The sequence below is a fragment of the Anabrus simplex genome, chromosome 1, assembly GCF_040414725.1.
Source record: "Anabrus simplex isolate iqAnaSimp1 chromosome 1, ASM4041472v1, whole genome shotgun sequence".
Taxonomy (NCBI): Eukaryota; Metazoa; Arthropoda; class Insecta; order Orthoptera; family Tettigoniidae; genus Anabrus; species Anabrus simplex.
In genome coordinates, this window is record NC_090265.1 from 244,614,424 (window position 1) to 244,634,708 (window position 20,285).

Consider the following 20,285-nt stretch of genomic DNA (forward strand, 5'->3'; position numbering starts at 1 on the left):
GGCAGCAGAAAGCAGTGGACTACAGTGGCTATACAGAGCCCTCAATGCCATATGGAAGGATGAAAAGATACCTGAAGATTGGCAACAAGGAAGCATTGTACCAATGTTCAAAAAAGGAAATAGGAAGAAATGTGAAAATTATAGAGGTATAACCCTATTATCACATGGGCTAAAAATAATGGAGAAAGTCATAGACAAAAGACTGAGGGATATAATAGAAACATAGTTAGAGGAAGAACAGTCTGGCTTTAGACCAAATAGATCAACAATAGACTTGATATTTACAGTGTGAACGATAATGGAAAAACATCTGGAAAGAAACAAGGAAATCATATTTGTATTATTGGATTTGGGAAAGGCTTATGATACAGTTAAGAGAAAACATGTATGGGAATGCCTCCTGAAAAGGAATGTACCAAAATCATTAACTATAAAAATGTATCTTGAGAGTAAAAGCATTGTACAAGTGGAGAGTGGTGACTGAAACATTTTATACAAAAAAATGGTCTCAAGCAAGTAAGTGAACTGTCACCATTATATTGATGGATGAAATCATAAAACGTGTAAAACAGAGTATCAGCAGTGATGAAGTGAATACTTTGGTATTTGCAGATGATGTGGTGATTTGGGGAAAGGGAGAAAAGGAGAAAAGGAGGTGGAAAGGAGACTGGACATTTGGAATGAAAATCTAAAGGCGGTTGAAATGGTAATTAGTAAAAAGAAAACTATAGTCATGGACTGTGGAAAAGAGAAAAAGAGAAGCCAAGTGAACATAGACGTAGAACGGTTAGAGAATGTAGAACAGTTTACATATCTGGGTAGCATTATTAATGGAAGTAATGAGATCAACCCTCAAATTGATAACACCCCAAGTAAAGGTACAACATTTTTTCATCAAGTTAGAGAGCTTTTATGGGTTGTCAAAGTACCCAAGAGAACGAAATTAACATTATATAAACAGTATTTCATACCAGTTGTAACATACGGACTAGAAACACTGGTAACTAATAAGAGAGAAGATAGTAAGATGCAAGCAGTAGAAATGAAATTTTTAAGAACATTGGTTAAAAAGACAAGAAGACATAGAATTCAAAATATTAAAATCAGAGAAGAGCTAAATATAGAACCGTTAGTACGGAACATACAGAAAGCAAGTCCGAGATGGTTCAGACGTGTAAAAAGAATGGGAAAGAAACGGGTAGCAAGAAGGGAATTGGAAAGGGAAATTAAGGGAAAGAGACCAGTTGGAAGACCGAGGAAGAAGGTGGATAGATCAGATTTGGAAGGACATTAGAGAAGCTGGATTAGATGTGGTGGAAGTAATGGAGCAGGAAAAGCGGAAGGACAGAAAGGAGTGAAGGAGGCTTGTTAACCACCCCCGTGCCACTGGAGTAGGACATTGATGATGATGGTGAATATTCAGACTTCCTCATAATTACCTTAATGTTCAAACTCTGCAAATTGAAGGTCTTCAGTTAATTTTTGCCTGGGATCTGAACTGATAATGATATTGCAGTATAGGGGCTCTTGGGGGTCCAAATACATGGCTGAGTTAGACAGGTACCGTTCTCGCTTATGGTGGTTGCTTACTCCAGTAAAAAGGTAAATAGTGTAATTTGGTGTCAGTTAGCAGTGTACTTACATGCATTTTTTTAGATTTCAACCAGTGGATTGTTTAGATTGAGCATATTCACATAGGAAAAACTTTCAGATCAATTTTAAATTCAAAGACAATATGCATGTTTCAAATATACAATTCACCCAACCAACCTTCTCAGTAAGTAAAATGGTACGTCCTGTTTTGTGAAATCTTTTCAAAGTCTGGAGTGTACGAAATTCTAGCAATGGTTAAATTTCATGTTAAAACTCATACTTGCACACACATAATGTCTACCTCAGTTATATCAGCTCATATTTTGAAACCTTGCATAATTTATAGTGTGAATCTCTATCAAGAGAGAGCCAGAATGACACATCAGCTTTCACTGCCCTTTTTTCTGTCATCTGCAGCTGTAGCATTTCCCTCTGTTCTGCCTTGTCAAAGTTCTACAATCCAATTGCTTTGGTACACTATTCTCCTTTCAAGGATCTATGAATCACAGCCTGAAAAATGTTGTCCAATTTGTGGAACTGCATGAATCGTACATCAAATTCTCTCTTCAGTTGGTACAAAAGTGACAATTTCTGTAACAAACTTTTTTTGAAGATAACAAAGTAGGGGAAAATTCATTATTTCCTCCAAGTGTTGAATAAATTTTAGTTAGCTCGAATGACTCGTACATCATAATTTTCCTGGTCCCTGAATAATAGTAGTAAGAACTGAGTGAGTTGACCATGTGGTTAGGATTGTATAGTGGTGAGCTAGAAATTTGGAAGATGGTGGGTTCGAATCCTTCCATTGGCAGCCTTGAAGATGGTTTGCTGTGGTTTCCCATTTTCACACCAGGAAAATGCTACGGCTGTACCTTAATTAAAGCCATGGCTATGCCTTCCCATTTCTAGCCCTTTCGCGTTCTTGCATTGCCGAAAACCTTTGATGTGTTAGTGCGACATTCAGCCTTCAGAAAAAAGCAATGATAGTAAGATTGTTCAAGTAGTTAATATATATATCACTCAAGAAAGCAATCTGATGGGCTGTTCCTTCACCATCGAGGAAGTTGATGAATTGACGTTTCTGGTTAATATCTTTGTCACACCCACTGCAAAATCTTATTTTGTTTTTCAGCTTAAAGAATATGGAAAGCATGTTTCATTTGTTAAGCCAGTGAACATCGTTGTGAAGCAAAAGATCTGTGTGCATAGCCCCAAGTTCCTCAATGTAGGTTCTGAGATTTGGTCTCAATAATAATTTCTCACATAAAAAATTATTTATTTATTTATTTTATGCCTTTAATTCCATGGCGTGACTCAGGCTATGAAACCTGCTATTCTGCCAGACCATGTCTTATAATGTACATACAGTTCACAATATATTACACACACAAACACACATACTATAATACTAAACTATACACATGGTTATAAAAATTGAAGGAAAGAAAAAGAAATGTATCTAAAATAATCCAGAATAAATAAGTGTCCTAATGCATCAGTAAAAACAAAATTGAGTAAAACTTAGTGATACAGAAGGAAATAACAAAACAGGAAAGTAGAATTAATGTATTTACACTCAACTTGATCCATACAAGTACTGCTGCCAACATTTCTTTTTAAATACAGGTACCGGTTTCAGATCGGGTGTCCCTTAGGTCGTTGGGGAACAAATTCCATGTTTGAATTGTACTGACAACAAAAGAATTATTGTAGAGGGTGGATCTGTGATTTGGTATTTTGAGGGTTACGTTAGCTGCAGCTCTGGTTGGGATATTATGAATGGCTGAGAAAAACTGGAAAGAATCTGTTACATCAGAGGATGTCTGCTTCTATATTATTTTGTGGGGTAGAAGCAAGGAATGATAGCTGTGACGATGGTTTAGGTTCAGCCAATTTAACTCATGGAATGCAAGAGTTATATAATGAAATACTGGAATGTTCGTTATAAAGCAGATACAAGCATTCTGAGCTCTTAGCCACTTAGTCTGTCGTACACGATGTCACAGTAGTCGGAGCCATTTGTAGCCTTTGAACCAACAGCTTTCTGATCTTTAATGGAAGTAAATCTTTCATTCTTTTAAGTGATTTTTAAGGGAGTGATTTGGCATTTAGCAGTTACGTGTTCTGTCCAGTCAAAGTTCTTGTCCAGCATTACCATATTTACGCGAATAATACCTGCATTTTTTTTTTTAAATTGAGGCGTGAAATTGGGGTGCAGGTTTTATTTGAGTCAGGGTTGGCAACATGCTTCTGCTCACCTAGTTTTCGATGTTGGCTGTGCAGTTATGCTTTGTGTAACTGCAGATAGAAAGAAACTGCCCCCATTTGTCATATTTAAATGGAAAACAATTTAGACTTTTAAAATAAAACTGCCTGTACATTTAAAAAAAATAGTATTTTACAGAGTAATTTAAATTCATAACCTTTCCGCACTTTCACTTTGGTGTGTCGAAAGTGTGTTTCATAGTTACTAAGTTCGAGTGAAATCTTAATTATTTTGTATTCAGCTTATTAAGGAACGCCACAATATCACGTAACAGCCAATGTGCGTAGAATCAGAATCGGCGAACACTGGCGATATAGATGCTGATTCCCATAGGGAACCTGAAGTATTTGTCCCGAATGAATAAATTTATAACACCAATATAAATGGTCTGTTATGCGGCATAATAAATTTTCTAGCTAACTCATTCCTGGTTGCCAGCGTTTTGCCCCCGTTTGCTAAGTTGGGCTGATCAGTTGGTACATAGCACACCCACCAAGACGCATGGCTAGCGCATACCATGGAGGCCACTGCTTAGGCTACTTGGAGCCATCGGCAGTACCAATGCACAATGAGAGACTTTTTGTCTCATTACCAAAAATTGATGCCTGCTTGGCCATTAGATGATATAGATGTTGATTCCCATAGGGAACCTGAAATATTTGTCCCGAATGAGTAAATTTGAGTAATTTATAATAAATACAAATATAAATTTACTCATTTGGGACAAATATTTCAGGTTCCCTCTGGGAATCAACATCTATATCATCTATGGTCAAGCAGGCAACAATTTTTAGTAATGAGACAAATGTCTCTCATAGTGCATTGGCACTAACGGTGACTCCAAGTAGCCTATGCAGTGGCCTCTACAGTATGCACTAGCCATGCGTCTTGGTGGGTGTGCTATGTACCAACTGACAAGCCCAACTTAGCACACGGGGGTGAAACGCTGGCATCCAGGAATGAGTTCGCTGGAAAATTTATAATGTCCAATAACGGACCATTTATATTGGTATTAGAACACTGGCGATGCTGACAGTTGACGAAAAAGTGCGGGTCATAATTATAATCAATTCGTATGCACCGAACAATATTGTCAATGCCAATGAAACTGCATTGTTTTTTATGCCTGTCCCAAGCAATTTTTTTTAAAAAGGAGATGGGGGTCACTGTACTTTCTGTGCAAGTACAAGGCATCTGAAAATGCAAACAGTACAGTAATCCAAAAAATAAAGCACCTGCACAGGGAAGCCACTGTAATTTGTTCTCGTCTTTGAATCAGGATTTTTTTTTCTTTTGTTGCGTGAGGTTATGTTTGTCAGCGATTTATCCAAGTGCATTATGTGAATAAATGCCCCTTCTTGAATACATCTCGGAAATAGTTCTTTCCGTGGTATTTGAAATGTTTAAACTGTGAAACAAGGTGACTGCGTGCATTAATGGGTCTTAGGATAAACTGTGATGCAGCAAGGGTTGGCATTTCTGAATTACGACAGATGTGCCATGGCGGGAAATCGTACAAGGACAGAATTACTGTCCTGTATTGCAATGCAGACAGAAGCGATAGACCTATGTCCTTCCTCCCCTTGTCATAGGAATGTTTGATATGCCACGATGTTTTAAGGGCATCGGGTACTTTGCGTGCTAGTACAAGGGATCTGAAATGCGTACAGTACAGTAATCCAATGAACAAAGTACTTGCACAGGGGAACCAGCATAAATTTCTCCTCGAGTTGATTCATTTTTTTCTTTTTCTTTCGTTGCAGGCCCCATTTTTGGCCTGCTCGCTGGGTCTGGTGTGCCGCCTTTGCGCCTGGGGCGCTGGTGCTGCAGATTTGCGGCAGAAGTCGCTTCACCCGGGCTATCCTTGCGTGTTAAACGATGGACACCGTCGGCTCTGTGCTGCTTGTCCTCGAGCGGCACGGTGGTTGGAGTGCAGTTGGGTGGCGGTTGCGGATTGTTGGGTGTGCCTTTGGTTCCTTGCATTGTCGGGCAGCCTGGTAGGGTGCCTCCGTGAATGGTGCGACGACCTGAGGTTGTCCTGGATCTATGCGCTGGCCTGGGGGTGAGGGATCGCAGGCCTTTCGGTTTGTTGGGGGGCTCTAACTGTTGTTGGCCGGTGTCCAGGTTCAGTCGTCATTTGCACGGATGGTTCAGGGGCGGACGCGGGGGTGGCTGTGCGTTCATTGTCGATGGTGATAGGTTTCTCTTTGCTCTCACAGAGACCTGTAGTGTGTGTGCGGTGGGGCTCTGTGCTGTCTGTGGGGCTCTGCGGTGCACTCTGTCCGGTGGGTGTCGCACTTTCTTCTGTGTGCTGACTCCTTGGGCTCGCTGCAGTCTATTGATGCCTGTTTCCCGCGGCGCCCTCTGGTGCGGCAGGTCCGGGGCCTGCTGGCCGGGTGTTTGGGTGCCAGCACCGGAGTCGCGTTTGTGTAGCTCCCAGGGTGTGTGTGTGTGGGGGGGGGGTTGTTTTGCGCTGCCCCTGTTACCTTGCAGGGTTCCAGCAGGTAATGTTCGCTCTTGGCTGGGACGTTTGGTTGTGTCCCGTTGGGAGGTGGAGTGGCGGGCCGCTCCACTTCCGGGTGGGCTGAGAGCGGTGGGGGGTGCAGTGGGGGTGTGAAGGACTTCCCTTTGGGCTTCTCGGGGGGAAGCGGTGTTGTGTCGTCTTCGGATCGGCCACGGTGTACTGGCACGCTCCCGTTTGCTGGGGAGTGGCCCCTCCGGTGTGTGCTCGCAGCGGTCGTCTTGCCGTGGTGTGCGTCCTTGCAGAGTGCTTGGGCCTGGTCGGTCTGCGCCGTGGGCTGACACTCTCGAGTGCCATCTCCCTCGTCCTGCGGGATGGTGGGCAGTCAGCGGACCTCGTCATCCGTTTTGTGAGGGATGATGGTCTTTTTTGTCATGTGTAATAGTATCCTTTGTCTTGGTGTTTTTGTGTTGGCTATGCTTTTGTCCCGTTGACTCTATTTTAGTTCATGTCTGCGTGTTTTGGTGTGTTATTTTGGCTTCTGACATGAGATGTATATGTATCTGTGCTTCCGGGCAGTGCCTTGTTCCATGGTCACCTCTATTTTCTCTAATTTTGTTGGAAAGTGGTGCATTGCAAGTTGGATCCGGTGATTGTTTTAGTCTCGTAGTCATTTTTCATCACCATTTGTTTTGAACTCTGGTCGGTGGATGCATTTTAGAGTTGTAATTATCGAATCATGTCGTCCATGGCCGATGACCTTAGATGTTAGGCCCCTCTAAACAACAAGCATCATCATCATCATCTTTCGTTGCGTGTGGTTATGTTTGCCAGTGAGTTATCCAAGTGCATTATGAATACTGTAAATGCACCTTGTTGGATACATTTTGGAAATAGTTCTTTTCCATGGCATTTGAAAGGTTTGAACTGTGAATCAGTGTTAATTGCATACAGTAACGGATCTTAGAATATTTTGTGACTTGGCAAGAGTTGGCATTTCTGAAGTACGAATTGGCGGTTAATTCAAAATCATGTAATTCAAAGTCCGATTTTTGCGGCCAAACGACTTTGAATTAACGAGCTTTTACTGTATCGCAAAACTAACATCTTAGTTCGCCGGTGTGTCTGTTGCAAGTGTTTACATTGCACGAAAAGTATTATCCACCATCGGTCATGTTAATATCTGAGTAAAAGAGACCGCTTGTGAAAAGTGTTTTAGACGTGGAATGTGATGAATTTGTAAGTAATTTGAGAGAGGATTCTAGTGATGCAAGAGACTACGAATCTTCCGATCTACAGGGAATCAGCCTATTGCAAGTTCAGATTAATGAAATACCTAGGCCTACTTGCTAATTTCCATGGTAAATATATTTTATAGCAGTGACAATGTATTTTTATCATCTCAAATATGTTCAAGCAAAATCGTGGAGTGATATGAAATTTTTGTTTATGCCTACGTTGCTCTTTTGATGGAAGGAATTTTAGTTAATTTATTTTATTTTTAATGAGCCTTCCTAAAAATAGGGTGCGGGGATTATTCGCGTAAATACGGTAATCCTAAATCTTTAACTTTGTTTTCAAAAGGGGTAATGATTCCATTTAATGTTATTGGGAGGATATCTATGTTCGATAAGTTTACCCAATAAGAGGTTGGTATAGGAGGGGGCCATCCTGGTGCCCATAGTAGTGCCAGAAATGTGGTAGCATATGCTGTATTGATGCTTGAAGTTGAAAATGTTGTGAGTTAGGATGTACTGTAGACAAACAAGGAAGTACAGGGTAGGGCGTAGGTGGTTGTGTTTGCAAGGAGGACTCGATGGCTCTAAGTTCATCGGTGTGAGGGATATTGGTGTATAGTGGTTATGTCAATAGAAACTAGAAGGCAGTCTGAGGGGAGAAGAGTGCCAAAACATTCTTGATAATGGTCAAATGGTCAGTGCCATGAATGTAAGAGTTTACGGGTTCATGTTGGTCAAACAGTGCTGAAATTGGCTCCAAGAAAGAACCTTGATTGGAAATGATGGGACATCCTCAATTGTTGGCCTTACATATTTTCGGGTGCATGTGGAACCAGGGAATATGGGACTGGGCTGGGATGAGGAGACTGGTGGAGGATTCGGACAGACCCTCATGTTGTTTGCAGCACTTGAAGTAAGTGACTTAAGTTAAATTTCTGATCATATGTGAAGTCCTGGTTGAGGAAGACCTATGTGGTTGTGTCAGAGTGTTCTTGTAAGGTCTTGTAATGTACAAAATTAACATAATCAACATAATCATCCATAAGGCAAAACTAATTAAATAATTCTAGGTGGTTTATGAAGACTGTAGTCGATCCTTTGTTCATTGGTAGAATGATGATGTCTTGTAGTGCCCTGCAGTAAATTGTCTCCTGAGTTGTCTGACATTATGAGTACACTTACTTGGATAATATGGACTCAGTTACAGGCTCAGAATGAACCCCGTGAAATCTCAAGCTATGATGATAGGTACATCGAAGACCCATTATCACTTAGAGCCAGAAATGTTTGGGGGGTTGGTTGATTCACACTGAATGAGAATGTTTGCATGTCATCAATTTTCTGCAGACCAGGATGATATGTGGTTCTAGAGGGTACTTGATTATGTTGCATAGGGATTCTGGGGACAAAGTTTATGGCTCAGGAGATCTGGCAACTAAAGCCTTCCTCTGGTTGTCAATGGAGACAAAGGCTTCAGAAATTGAACAAATCTGTTTGCCCCAGGTGGCAAGGTTAATGGTAGAGGTGTCCATTCTACCATCCTGGAGGCGAAGGTCAAAGAATGTGAGAGAAATGGCGGAGATCTGTCAAATGAATTAGACACTGTAATTAGAGTTGAGATGGTGCTGAAATGGGTCAGTAGGTTTGGTTCATTGTACCACAGAAGAAAGAAAGAAAGAAAGCCACCAGACTAGGGCTGAAGTGGTTCAGTAGTGCCAGCTCAGTTGGGTAGTATTTGAAGATGCTAAAGTATGTCTGTAGAATTACCAGCACGTAAATAAACTCCTGTGGGACAAAATTCTGGCATCTCTAAAAACCATACAAGTGGTTAGTGGGATGTAGAATCCATATTATTTAATAGCTACACTGGTGCACTATATAGCATACAAGAATACAAGCATACAAAGGACATTGAACTGATATTGTAATGCCATTTCTCTAAAAGGAAAATTGAAAAATAAACCACTGTGCAGTGCCCCAGATGTTTGAAATCTTGTTGGGAATAAATTATTTTTACTGTGGAAGCTCATTTCAACTCGAATATTAAATTATGAACTTCTCTTGAAAACTAAATGTACTAACTGTCTGCTATACTAATTTATTTACAACTGTTCAAACTTAGAACAAGTCGCATGCTTCAGAATCAGCTTTCTTGTTTTACCTTCACTTTTCCCTAACAGAAGACTTCAGATATGCCTGATCAATTTTATTTTATTGTGTATTATTGTGTAGCAGTTTCTTTGCTTTTTTCTCTACAAATAATCGATGCTTAAATTCGTATGAATATAAATGAGTACCAATGCTGATTATATTGATAACATATAAGATGTGAGTAAATATTACAACTTTGTTTCTTATGTATAGAGAATCATGAATCTGTGGTGAAACTGGTCCAGCTGGCCAACCAGCATAATGTGGTGGTAATACCATTTGGTGGAGGAACAAGCGTGTCTGGTGCAGTTTCATGTCCAGCCAATGAACCACGACCAATTATCTCTTTGGATACTTCGCAGATGGTATTGAAACTTTCTTTTAGTAACAATTCCTTATTAGGTAGTTATATTGCCCTTTGACATGTGCTACTTATCATAAGTACCTTTATACCAATTTTACTAGAAGGGGAGAATTTTTGTAAAGGAGGAATTTTATTATTATGCATTCATATACATCAGAATTGGTATGCAGTATTTCTCCTGCTTCCTTATATTGTGCATGCCTATCTCTTATTGTAGCGAGACCAAGAAATTTAACTAGAGCAGGATTGTTGTTATTCCTATAAGCCACTACAACATTTTTGGTTTGTCACAGTACTGGACCAATTAGCAATTCCTATTTACTGTAAAAGGGTAAACTTCTTTATAAACTTCAAATACACTTTCACTTTATAATTGTAGTTTCTCTTGATATTCTTTGAAGCCATTCTTCGTGTGTTTCTGTCATCATATACTTAATTATTTCCTTTAATTCACAATATTTTTATCAATTAATTTTTGCACTTGAAACACAGTTATCAATCTCATCTCATGCATGCGCTGTTTTTTTTTTTTGTGTGTGTGTGGGTTTTTTTTCATATTACATGCCTTATTTTGAAGAAATATTTGTATTTAGACCTAAGATTTCGATAAAGCCTCAATATTTTAATTTTTGAAGAGACTTCTCCCATATCTTTCAGTGCAGCAATTACTCAACTTGTACACTTTAGGAGGAAGAAGTATTTGTAAAATCCTTAATTACTATTATTATTGAAATTAATTATCTTGAGATGCAGTTACATGCTTTAATTCTTTTGAAGATATCCTTCCTGTTTTATATGTGGTTTTTTTTTTTAGAATCATATTCTCTGGATTGATCGTAAAAATCTTGTGGCTTGCTGTGAAGCTGGAATAATTGGCCAAGATTTGGAACGTGAACTTCAAAGATTTGGATATACTACGGGTCATGAACCAGACTCATATGAATTTTCTAGGTAAGGAACGTATGTTCACTATCTTTGTGGAGTTTTCATCTTCTTTTCTAATAGTTATAGGAAAATAATTTCTTCATTGCTACAGATAAAGCAAGCATTAGTGTTGGAAGTTAAAGAAGATGTCACAATGGGTACACAACCTCTTTTTATTCTTTTTTATTAAAATTCTTCACTTATGTACTTTATTTCATATTACTATTATGGTTTAAAAGGGGGGCATATTTAGCTGGCTTTCCTTCCACAAGGCTGATGTTCGAATCTCGGTAGATCCTGGATTCAATTTTCAATCTCAAAATTCACGTGACTTCAAGAAGAGCATTAAAACCCCAACAAAAACCAAAGTGAGCCTGGGTAGATACAGTGACCCCAGGAATAACCAGGATAAGCTGAGAAGTTTTTTCACTATTATTATTTAAAACCCTATGAAAAGTAAATAAATAATACAGCAGAGTGCCACACCGTAAAAGAAATTAATTCATCAAGTTTAAGGTATAGATATGGCAAATATATTACTTGCTTTTTCTTGTATAGAATCAGGTTAGTACCACTAGTATGGATAACTAAGCTGTTGTTGAATTGCCTTAGAATAGAGAGTACAGAAAGAATGAAAATAATACTCAGATACTGCTCATAATTTTTTATCAAAATATATATGTGGTTTGTTGCTTCATGCTGCCTTAATGTCGGTATGAAAATTTCAATATGATTCAGAAATCTGTAAATTGTGTTACCTGAACCAGCAACACCAGTTGTGGTGTATGAACTGATCATCCAGATAGCATTTAGGACCTGGCATCACAACAGTAGTAGCTTTGGTTCAGGAATATTTTCTGTCTCATTATCACTTATGGAGTTGTCACTATCAGTTCCCATTCTTACCATTTTGATCTCTGGGAAGTGTGATGTGTTAACATTGTCATCCATGGATACAAATTCCTGGAAACTACTATCACCAACATTTTCTTGGAATAACTATCAGTCTTTGCCATTAAAGCAACTTAAATCACACTCATGCCATTAAAGTAGTACCTTAAAGAAAGGGTTTGGAGGGCCAATTTAATTTTCATTAAACAGAGTTAAGATTACAGTTAAAAGGGCCATAAAGTATTAAATTCCATTATGTACTTAATCTAGTCTTTTATAGAAAGATTGGCTGTTGTACCTGTCCTTGATAAGATGGTCACTTAGCATGGACATGACTAAATTTTTTTTTCACCTTTCATGTTGCTCCTGAGATATTGAGGCATGTACGCGAGCATGCCTCTTCCTGTCAGTGGCTTGTCTTCATATAATCATTTCCTGGCTCTCTGTGGCCCTTCACGGTTTCATATTTTTTTCATTATTCCTGCTATAGCTTTGATCTCTTCTTTTCGGTATAAAAATCAAGTATTAGGTTAATATTAAAAAAAGTACAGACAGATGTGCAAAGTCTTTAAAACATTGCTGGGATGATCTCCATAGCAACCCTCCATAGAGTTAGTTATTGGCTCTTGAACTTGACCTTTCACAGGACCACCATTAATATTTCCCTTATTTTTCACTGCATTGGAAAAAGGTAGTGAACAAAAGAAGTGTTTAAATGATATTCTAGATAAATTTTGTCGTGAGTAATTTTCATGTAAAAACAACCATTATTTACTGAGAGGTTTATGTTTCAACCCCTCATCCGAAACCCCTGTGAATTTTCTTAAACAGCTTATAACTAAGATCCTACTTGCCCATAATATTAGATCTTTCATTCAATATGGAGAAGCTCTGCAAGAACATAGACTTCAGTGGATCTGCAATAATCTGTAAACTACCGAGGCGTACCACTCGTAGGCGGAAACAGTCAATTGAAAACTTACCCGCAAAGCATTTTGCTTCAAATACACTTTCCCTTTCCTGCAAAAATGAGGATTTAGTATTATAATCTTCCTACTGATCTATTCCTGCTGCTTTATGACAGTGGAGTTTATTTACCGTCCTTTCCACTTCCTCGAGCGTAATTTCACCAACATAATTTTTCTCCTCCCCATGAGCTTGGCTGTTCACAACACCACCAGGAAGATTTCCTTTCATGTTGAGAAGATATTCAAAATATTCCCTCCACCTCTTCAGTTATTCCCTGGGATCTATTATGTGTTCACCTGAATTACCCAAAACACAGTTCATTTCCTTTTTCTCTCCCTTCCTAAGATTCTTTATTATTGTCCAGAAAGGTTTCCCTGCTGCTTGACCTAGCCTCTCCAGGATATTACCAAAATCTTCCCATAACTTCTTTTTTGATTCAACGACTATTTGTTTCGCTCTGTTTCTTTCATCTGCATACAATTACCTGTGTGCATCGGTCCTTGTTTGGAGCCATTTCTGATAAGCCTTCTTTTTACAGTTACAAGCTGCTCTCACTTCATCATTCCTCCAAGATGTTAGATTTTTTCCATCTTTACACACAGTTGTTCCTGGGCATTCCCTTGCTGTTGCTACTACAGCATCCCTGTATGCCACCCATTTTCTTTCTATATCCTGGACCTGCTTACTGTCTACTGTTCGAAAATTCTCATTAATCATATCCATGTACTTCTGTCTAATTTCCTTGTTCTGGTGATTTTCTACCCTTATTAGTATGCAGACAGATTTCACTATCCTAGGCCTAGAGATACTTAGTTCACTACAGATTAGATAGCGGTCCGTATCATCGAAAAATCCCCGAAAAACTCGTACATTCCTAACAGACTTCCTGAATTTGAAGTTGGTTAAGATATAGTCTATTACGGATCTGGTACCCCTAGCCTCCCATGTGTAGCAGTGAATAGCCTTATGCTTGAAGAATGTATTCATAACTGCTAAACCCATACTAGCACAGAAGTCCAGCAAACGCTTCCCATTCCCATTAGTTTCCATATCTTCCCCACATTTACCAATCACCCTCTCGTATCCTTCAATTCTATTTCCAACTCTCGCATTGAAATCACCTTTTGGCACTATCCTATCCTTGCTGTTGACTCTGACTACAATGTCACTCAATGCTCATGAAACTTGTCAACTACATCCTCACCTGCACCCTCAGATGGTGAATACACTGACACAATTCTCGTCCTAATTCCTCCAATTGCCAAGTCTACGCACATCATTCGCTCATTTACATGCTGAACAGAAACTATGTTGCATGCAATGGTATTCCTGATAAATAGCCCTTCACCATACTCTGCCCTTTCCATTCTAACACCTGTCAAGTACACTTTATAATCTCCTATCTCTTCCTTGTTATCTCCTCTTACCCGAATCACTTAGTCCTAGCACATCCAGATGCATCCTCTTTGCTAAATCAGTCAGTTCTACTTTCTTTGTTCCATAAGCCCCATTAATATTGATAGCTCCCCATTGAATTCCATTTTGTTCGCCAAGTTGTTTCCAAGGAGGCCCTCGCCTGTCAAATGGGAGTGGGACTCCGTTACTCGCATAAGTCCGAGGCTTGCTTAAAATGTTCTGAGCTCGGTAAATTCATGAAACAGGATGCTACACTACTTGCACATAGTCCAAGTGAGGATCTCTCCTCTAACGGGTTATGGACCACTGGTGGATTGTATAGTCCTAGCCGTCTGAGCACAATGAGGGCCATGACTCAGAATATTTCCGAGATGCCCACTCCTATTCCATAGCAACTGGTATTCCAACTCTCAGGACAATTTGGACACACACACGCGCGCGCGCGCGTGCGCGCACACACACACACACACATATATCACTTTTCAAGAGGAAACAGTAGAGAACAATATTTGTATCCCCTTTTTCTCTTATTTCTACACTTTATACACTGGAACAGTTTGTGAATTTCAATGCATTTGTTATGTACAATGTAAATTGTCATCTGAGAAGAGTTTCCCCGTCAGCATTTTAACTTCATTGGAACATACCAGCTTTATAGACAATTTCCTGGATTTTTAATTAAGCGCTAACTAATTTCCTCCTAAAGAGATGTGACACATCTTTATGCAAACACCTATTGGATATTTTAACAACTGCTAGACTTCATTCAAATTTAGATTATATCTACGAAAACTGTTTTGTTTTTAAGTGTATGTGTTTCACATAGATGACACCATTGATGTACATAGATACTTTTAACTCCAACAATTGCAAGGCTAAAGACTTCAAACATTCAAAAAAAGACATATCTGCAAATAATGATTTTAAGTTTTTTTTTACGTGATTAGTTATCTTTGTGATTTTAAGTAAAGTTTTTGAAGGAATTGAAGATATCACCTATAGAAGATGAAACATATATTCTATAAAAATAATGCACAATTAAATGTGTGATATAAGAAGTGTTGAATAAGTAGACCTTTTCATTTGACATTTGAATTAATAAAGTATACAAGCAAATCATACTCTTAAAATCTCTTCTTCACTACCACAGTGATCTCTCTTCAAGTTGGTAATTGTTTGTTGTTTTGTTTTTCTGCTTGTACTTTATGTCCTGCTTACAATTAACTGTTATCTTCTATGCATACATTTTTATGTCTATAACGAGAAAATTGTGATAGTTTTACTGACATGTTTCCAGTTTGGGCGGCTGGGTTGCTACAAGAGCTTCGGGGATGAAGAAGAATGTATATGGGAATATTGAAGATTTGTTGGTTCATGTGAAAATGGTCACACCTACTGGTGTATTAGAAAAAGCATGCAAAGCGCCAAGAATGTCATGTGGACCAGACTTCAACCATGTTATTTTAGGATCTGAAGGTAATTGTGATGAGAAATATTACATTATAGATTGTGCAATAATTAGAAGAGGGTTTCTTTTAATACATATTAACATATTCCAGGCACTCTTGGTGTAGTAACGGAAGCAATCATAAAAATCCGTCCATTGCCACAGTGCAAGAAATATGGTTCAATTGTTTTTCCAAATTTTGAAAGTGGAGTGAATTGCTTACGAGAAGTAGCGAGGCAGGTATGTTCCAAAAGTGAGTTTTCCTCTTTTTTGCTGGCGAGATGTAGTGTTTATAGTGCACTATATCTTCTGGTATGGGCTAGAATAAATTTGTTGCCTTCATTGACCTGTCTGTCTCATCCTTGGCTTTGACAATATGAAAGTGACCGAGGTATGAGTGATTCTAGTAATACCGTTCCTTATGCAGCCAGTCCCTGTTATGAATGGTGTGAAAATATTGCTTATAGGGTCGGTTGGTGCATGCATTTTGGTGGGCTTGGCAGACTGATATGTAATAGCAACTTCTGGCTCAGTGAGAAAAGCAACGGGAAACTACCTCACTCCTTATTTCCTTAGTATGCCTCTTTAGTAACACCTAGGCTGTCTATGACAGCTGTTAGTGGAGCTGTAGAGGATCAAACCAGCCTTCGGGCTGAATACCCAACATACAACACAATTTGCTATTACTGGTATTTAAATGTTTGTATTTTTGAGTATTCTACCTCTTGACCTCTTCCATGAAGAATCTTGATTTGTGAGAGTTAAGTAAATCTTAAACCAGCTCAAAAAATGGGGTGTTTATCTCTGTACTGACCTCTTGGTCCCTGATGGTACTAGCTTCCAAGTTCATTTTTATAAGAGTTTGGAATCATTCTAACTATATGATACATGTGCAGAATTGACGACCAAATGGACTGCACTCACCATAACATTTTTAGTGACATGCCTATATGGCCTGATTTAATAAAAAATACATATATTCATTTTTATCTCTAATGAGTCTTTTGATTCTGTGTAGGCTTCTGTGGGAGAAGATACCTCAGTTGAAGGCATGAATATCATTCATGCATGGTATGAAACTTACAAGCAGTATATCATTGATTTTAGTTATGATTGTAGTATATGTCATAGTCTTTCTTTCTGCAAATGATGGGTTATATAACTATAAAAAAATGGAAAAAGTGAAAAATGGAAGGGTATGTACAGGTATTTTAAGGCAGAAACAGGTTCCAAGAAGGACATTCCAGGAATAATTAATGAACAAGGGGAGTGTGTATGTGAGGATCTTCAAAAGGCAGAAGTATTCAGTCAGCAGTATGTAAAGATTGTTGGTTACAAGGATAATGTCGAGATAGAGGAAGAGACTAAGGCCAAAGAAGTAATAAAATTTACGTATGATAACAATGACATTTACAATAAGATACAAAAGTTAAAAACTAGAAAAACGGCTGGAATTGATCAGATTTCTGGGGATATACTAAAGACAATGGGTTGGGATATAGTACCATATCTGAAGTACTTATTTGATTATTGTTTGGCCGAAGGAGCTATACCAGATGAATGGAGAGTTGCTATAGTAGCCCCTGTGTATAAAGGAAAGGGTGATAGACATAAAGCTGAAAATTACAGGCCAGTAAGTTTGACATGCATTGTATGTAAGCTTTGGGAAGGCATTCTTTCTGATTATATTAGACATGTTTGTGAAATTAATAACTGGTTCGATAGAAGGCAATTCGGTTTTAGGAAAGGTTATTCCACTGAAGCTCAACTTGTAGGATTCCAGCAAGATATAGCAGATATCTTGGATTCTGGAGGTCAAATGGACTGTATCGCGATTGACATGTCTAAAGCATTTGATAGGGTGGATCATGGGAGACTACTGGCAAAAATGAGTGCAATTGGACTAGACAAAAGAGTGACTGAATGGGTTGCTATATTTCTAGAAAATAGATCTCAGAGAGTTAGAGTAGGTGAAGCTTTGTCTGACCCTGTAATAGTTGAGAGGGGAGTTCCTCAGGGCAGTGTTATCGGACCTTTATGTTTTCTTATATATATAAATGATATGAGTAAAGGAGTGGAATCGGAGGTAAGGCTTTTTGCGGATGATGTTATTCTCTATAGAGTGATAAATAAGTTACAAGATTGTGAGCAACTGCAACGTGACCTCGAAAATATTGTGAGATGGACAGCAGGCAATGGTATGTTGATAAACGGGGCTAAAAGTCAGGTTGTGAGTTTTACAAATAGGAAAAGTCCTCTCAGTTTTAATTACTGCGTTGATGGGGTGAAAGTTCCTTTTGGGGATCATTGTAAGTATCTAGGTGTTAATATAAGGAAAGATCTTCACTGGGGTAATCACATAAATGGGATTGTAAATAAAGGGTACCGATCTCTGCACATGGTTATGAGGGTGTTTAGGGGTTGTAGTAAGGATGTAAAGGAGAGTGCATATAAGTCTCTGGTAAGACCCCAACTAGAGTATGGTTCCAGTGTATGGGACCCTCACCAGGATTACCTGATTCAAGAACTGGAAAAAATCCAAAGAAAAGCAGCTCGATTTGTTCTGGGTGATTTCCGACAAAAGAGTAGCGTTACAAAAATGTTGCAATGTTTGGGTTGGGAAGAATTGAGAGAAAGAAGAAGAGCTGCTCGACTAAGTGGTATGTTCCGAGCTGTCAGCGGAGAGATGGCGTGGAATGACATTAGTAGACGAATAGGTTTGAATGGCGTCTATAAAAGTAGGAAAGATCACAATATGAAGATAAAGTTGGAATTCAAGAGGACAAACTGGGGCAAATATTCATTTATAGGAAGGGGAGTTAGGGATTGGAATAACTTACCAAGGGAGATGTTCAATAAATTTCCAATTTCTTTGAAATCATTTCGGAAAAGGCTAGGAAAGCAACAGATAGGGAATCTGCCACCTGGACGACTGCCCTAAATGCAGATCAGTATTGATTGATTGAATAATAATGTTAATGTTATTGGCTTTATGTCCCACTAACTACTCTTCGGTTTTAGGAGACTGAGGTGCCAGAATTTTGTCCCTTAGGAGTTCCTTTCCGTGCCAGTAAATGTACCAACAAGGCTGATGTATTTGAGCATCTTCAGATACCACCAGACTGAGCCAGGATCGAATCTGCCAAGTTGGGGTCAGAAGGCGAGCGCCTCAATCTTCTGAGCCACTCAGCCCAGGCTAATAATAATGATAAATTATTAATCTTTTACGCCGCTGAAAGCATATTTTGCATGCACATTATGATTGCCCTGTATGAATTGAAATTGAAATGCCTTTGTGACATCCATTTTGCGCCTTTGTATGGTCACATTTTGCTTGATGTATAAGGGAAAGTGTAATAAACATAATGCAAATAACTAAAAGCCCATCAACTTGACATGTGTTACTTGTAAACTTTGGGGAAGCATTGTTTCTGATTATATTAGAGATGTTTGCAAAATTACTGTTGGTTTGATAGAAGACAATTTGGCTTTAGAAAATGTTACTGCAGTAAGGCTCAACTTCAGGGATTCCAGAAAGATTATTCAGAAGGTCAAATAGACTGTATCACTATTGACCTATCTAAGACCTTGATAGAGTAGATGATGGGAGACTGCTGACAAAAACAAAAGCTATTGGACTAGACAAAAGAGTGGTTGATTGGGTTGCTAAGTTTCTAGAAAATAGAACACAGAGAATTAGAGTAGGTGAATCATTACATGATCCTATAACAATTAAAGCTCTACTCAAAGCTTATTCATCTACTAATGTCACTCCATGCCATCTCTCCACTGACAGCTCAGAACGTCCTGCATAGTCTAGCAGCTCATCTCTTTACTCTCAAGTTATCCCAGTCCAATATTTGCAACATTTTTGTAACACTGCTCTCTTTTGGGAAATCACTCAGAAAAAATCATGCTCATTTCCTTTGGATCCTTATCACTTCTCGTGTCGATTAATCCTGGTGTGAGTTCCATACACTAGAACCATACTGTTATGAGGTCTGTTCATAGATGCAGGGTGTGGTTTCCAGTGTTAATGTAATGTTTTAAAAAACAATTATATCTTTTGCATTTCTCAAATAGTCCTTAAAAAGGCATTTGGGTCCTTCCATTTTTTTAAATTTCTGATTTTGAGTTTTGTAATCTACCACATGATTTTAAAGCTGATGAAGTTTCAAATAGAGACAAAACGTGTCCCTAAATAATTTAATGTTTTTTAATTAAATAGTTCACTTGTAAAGTGATGTGTATTGATTGGGTGGACCAAAACCTAACTTTGTTTCTTAGTGTTAACTGTATCAATACAGATCTATACGATAAAGTTTGTAAATTGTACTACATACCACTTAGTCAAGCAGCTCGTCTTCTTTCTCCCAAGTCTTCCCAGCCCAAACTTTGCAACATTTTTGTAACTTGATTCTTTTGTCAGAAATCGCCCAGAACAAATCGAGCTGCTTTTCTTTGGATTTTTTCCAATTCTCGAATCAAGTAATCCTGGTGAGGGTCCCATACACTGGAACCATACTCTAGTCGGGGTCTTACCAGACTCTTATATATGCCCTCTC

General features: G+C 38.7%; 1 protein-coding gene across 1 annotated transcript in view; it reads left to right on the forward strand.

Moving 5' to 3' along the window:
• Window positions 1–20,285, forward strand: part of Agps (alkyldihydroxyacetonephosphate synthase) — a 285,528-nt gene that overhangs the window by 187,764 nt on the left and 77,479 nt on the right. The window contains exons 5-8 of the mRNA XM_067159073.2: window positions 9,923–10,074; window positions 10,888–11,024; window positions 15,571–15,749; window positions 15,833–15,960. Of these exons, the coding sequence (XP_067015174.2) occupies window positions 9,923–10,074; window positions 10,888–11,024; window positions 15,571–15,749; window positions 15,833–15,960 (596 nt within the window). The remainder of the gene's footprint in view (window positions 1–9,922; window positions 10,075–10,887; window positions 11,025–15,570; window positions 15,750–15,832; window positions 15,961–20,285) is intronic.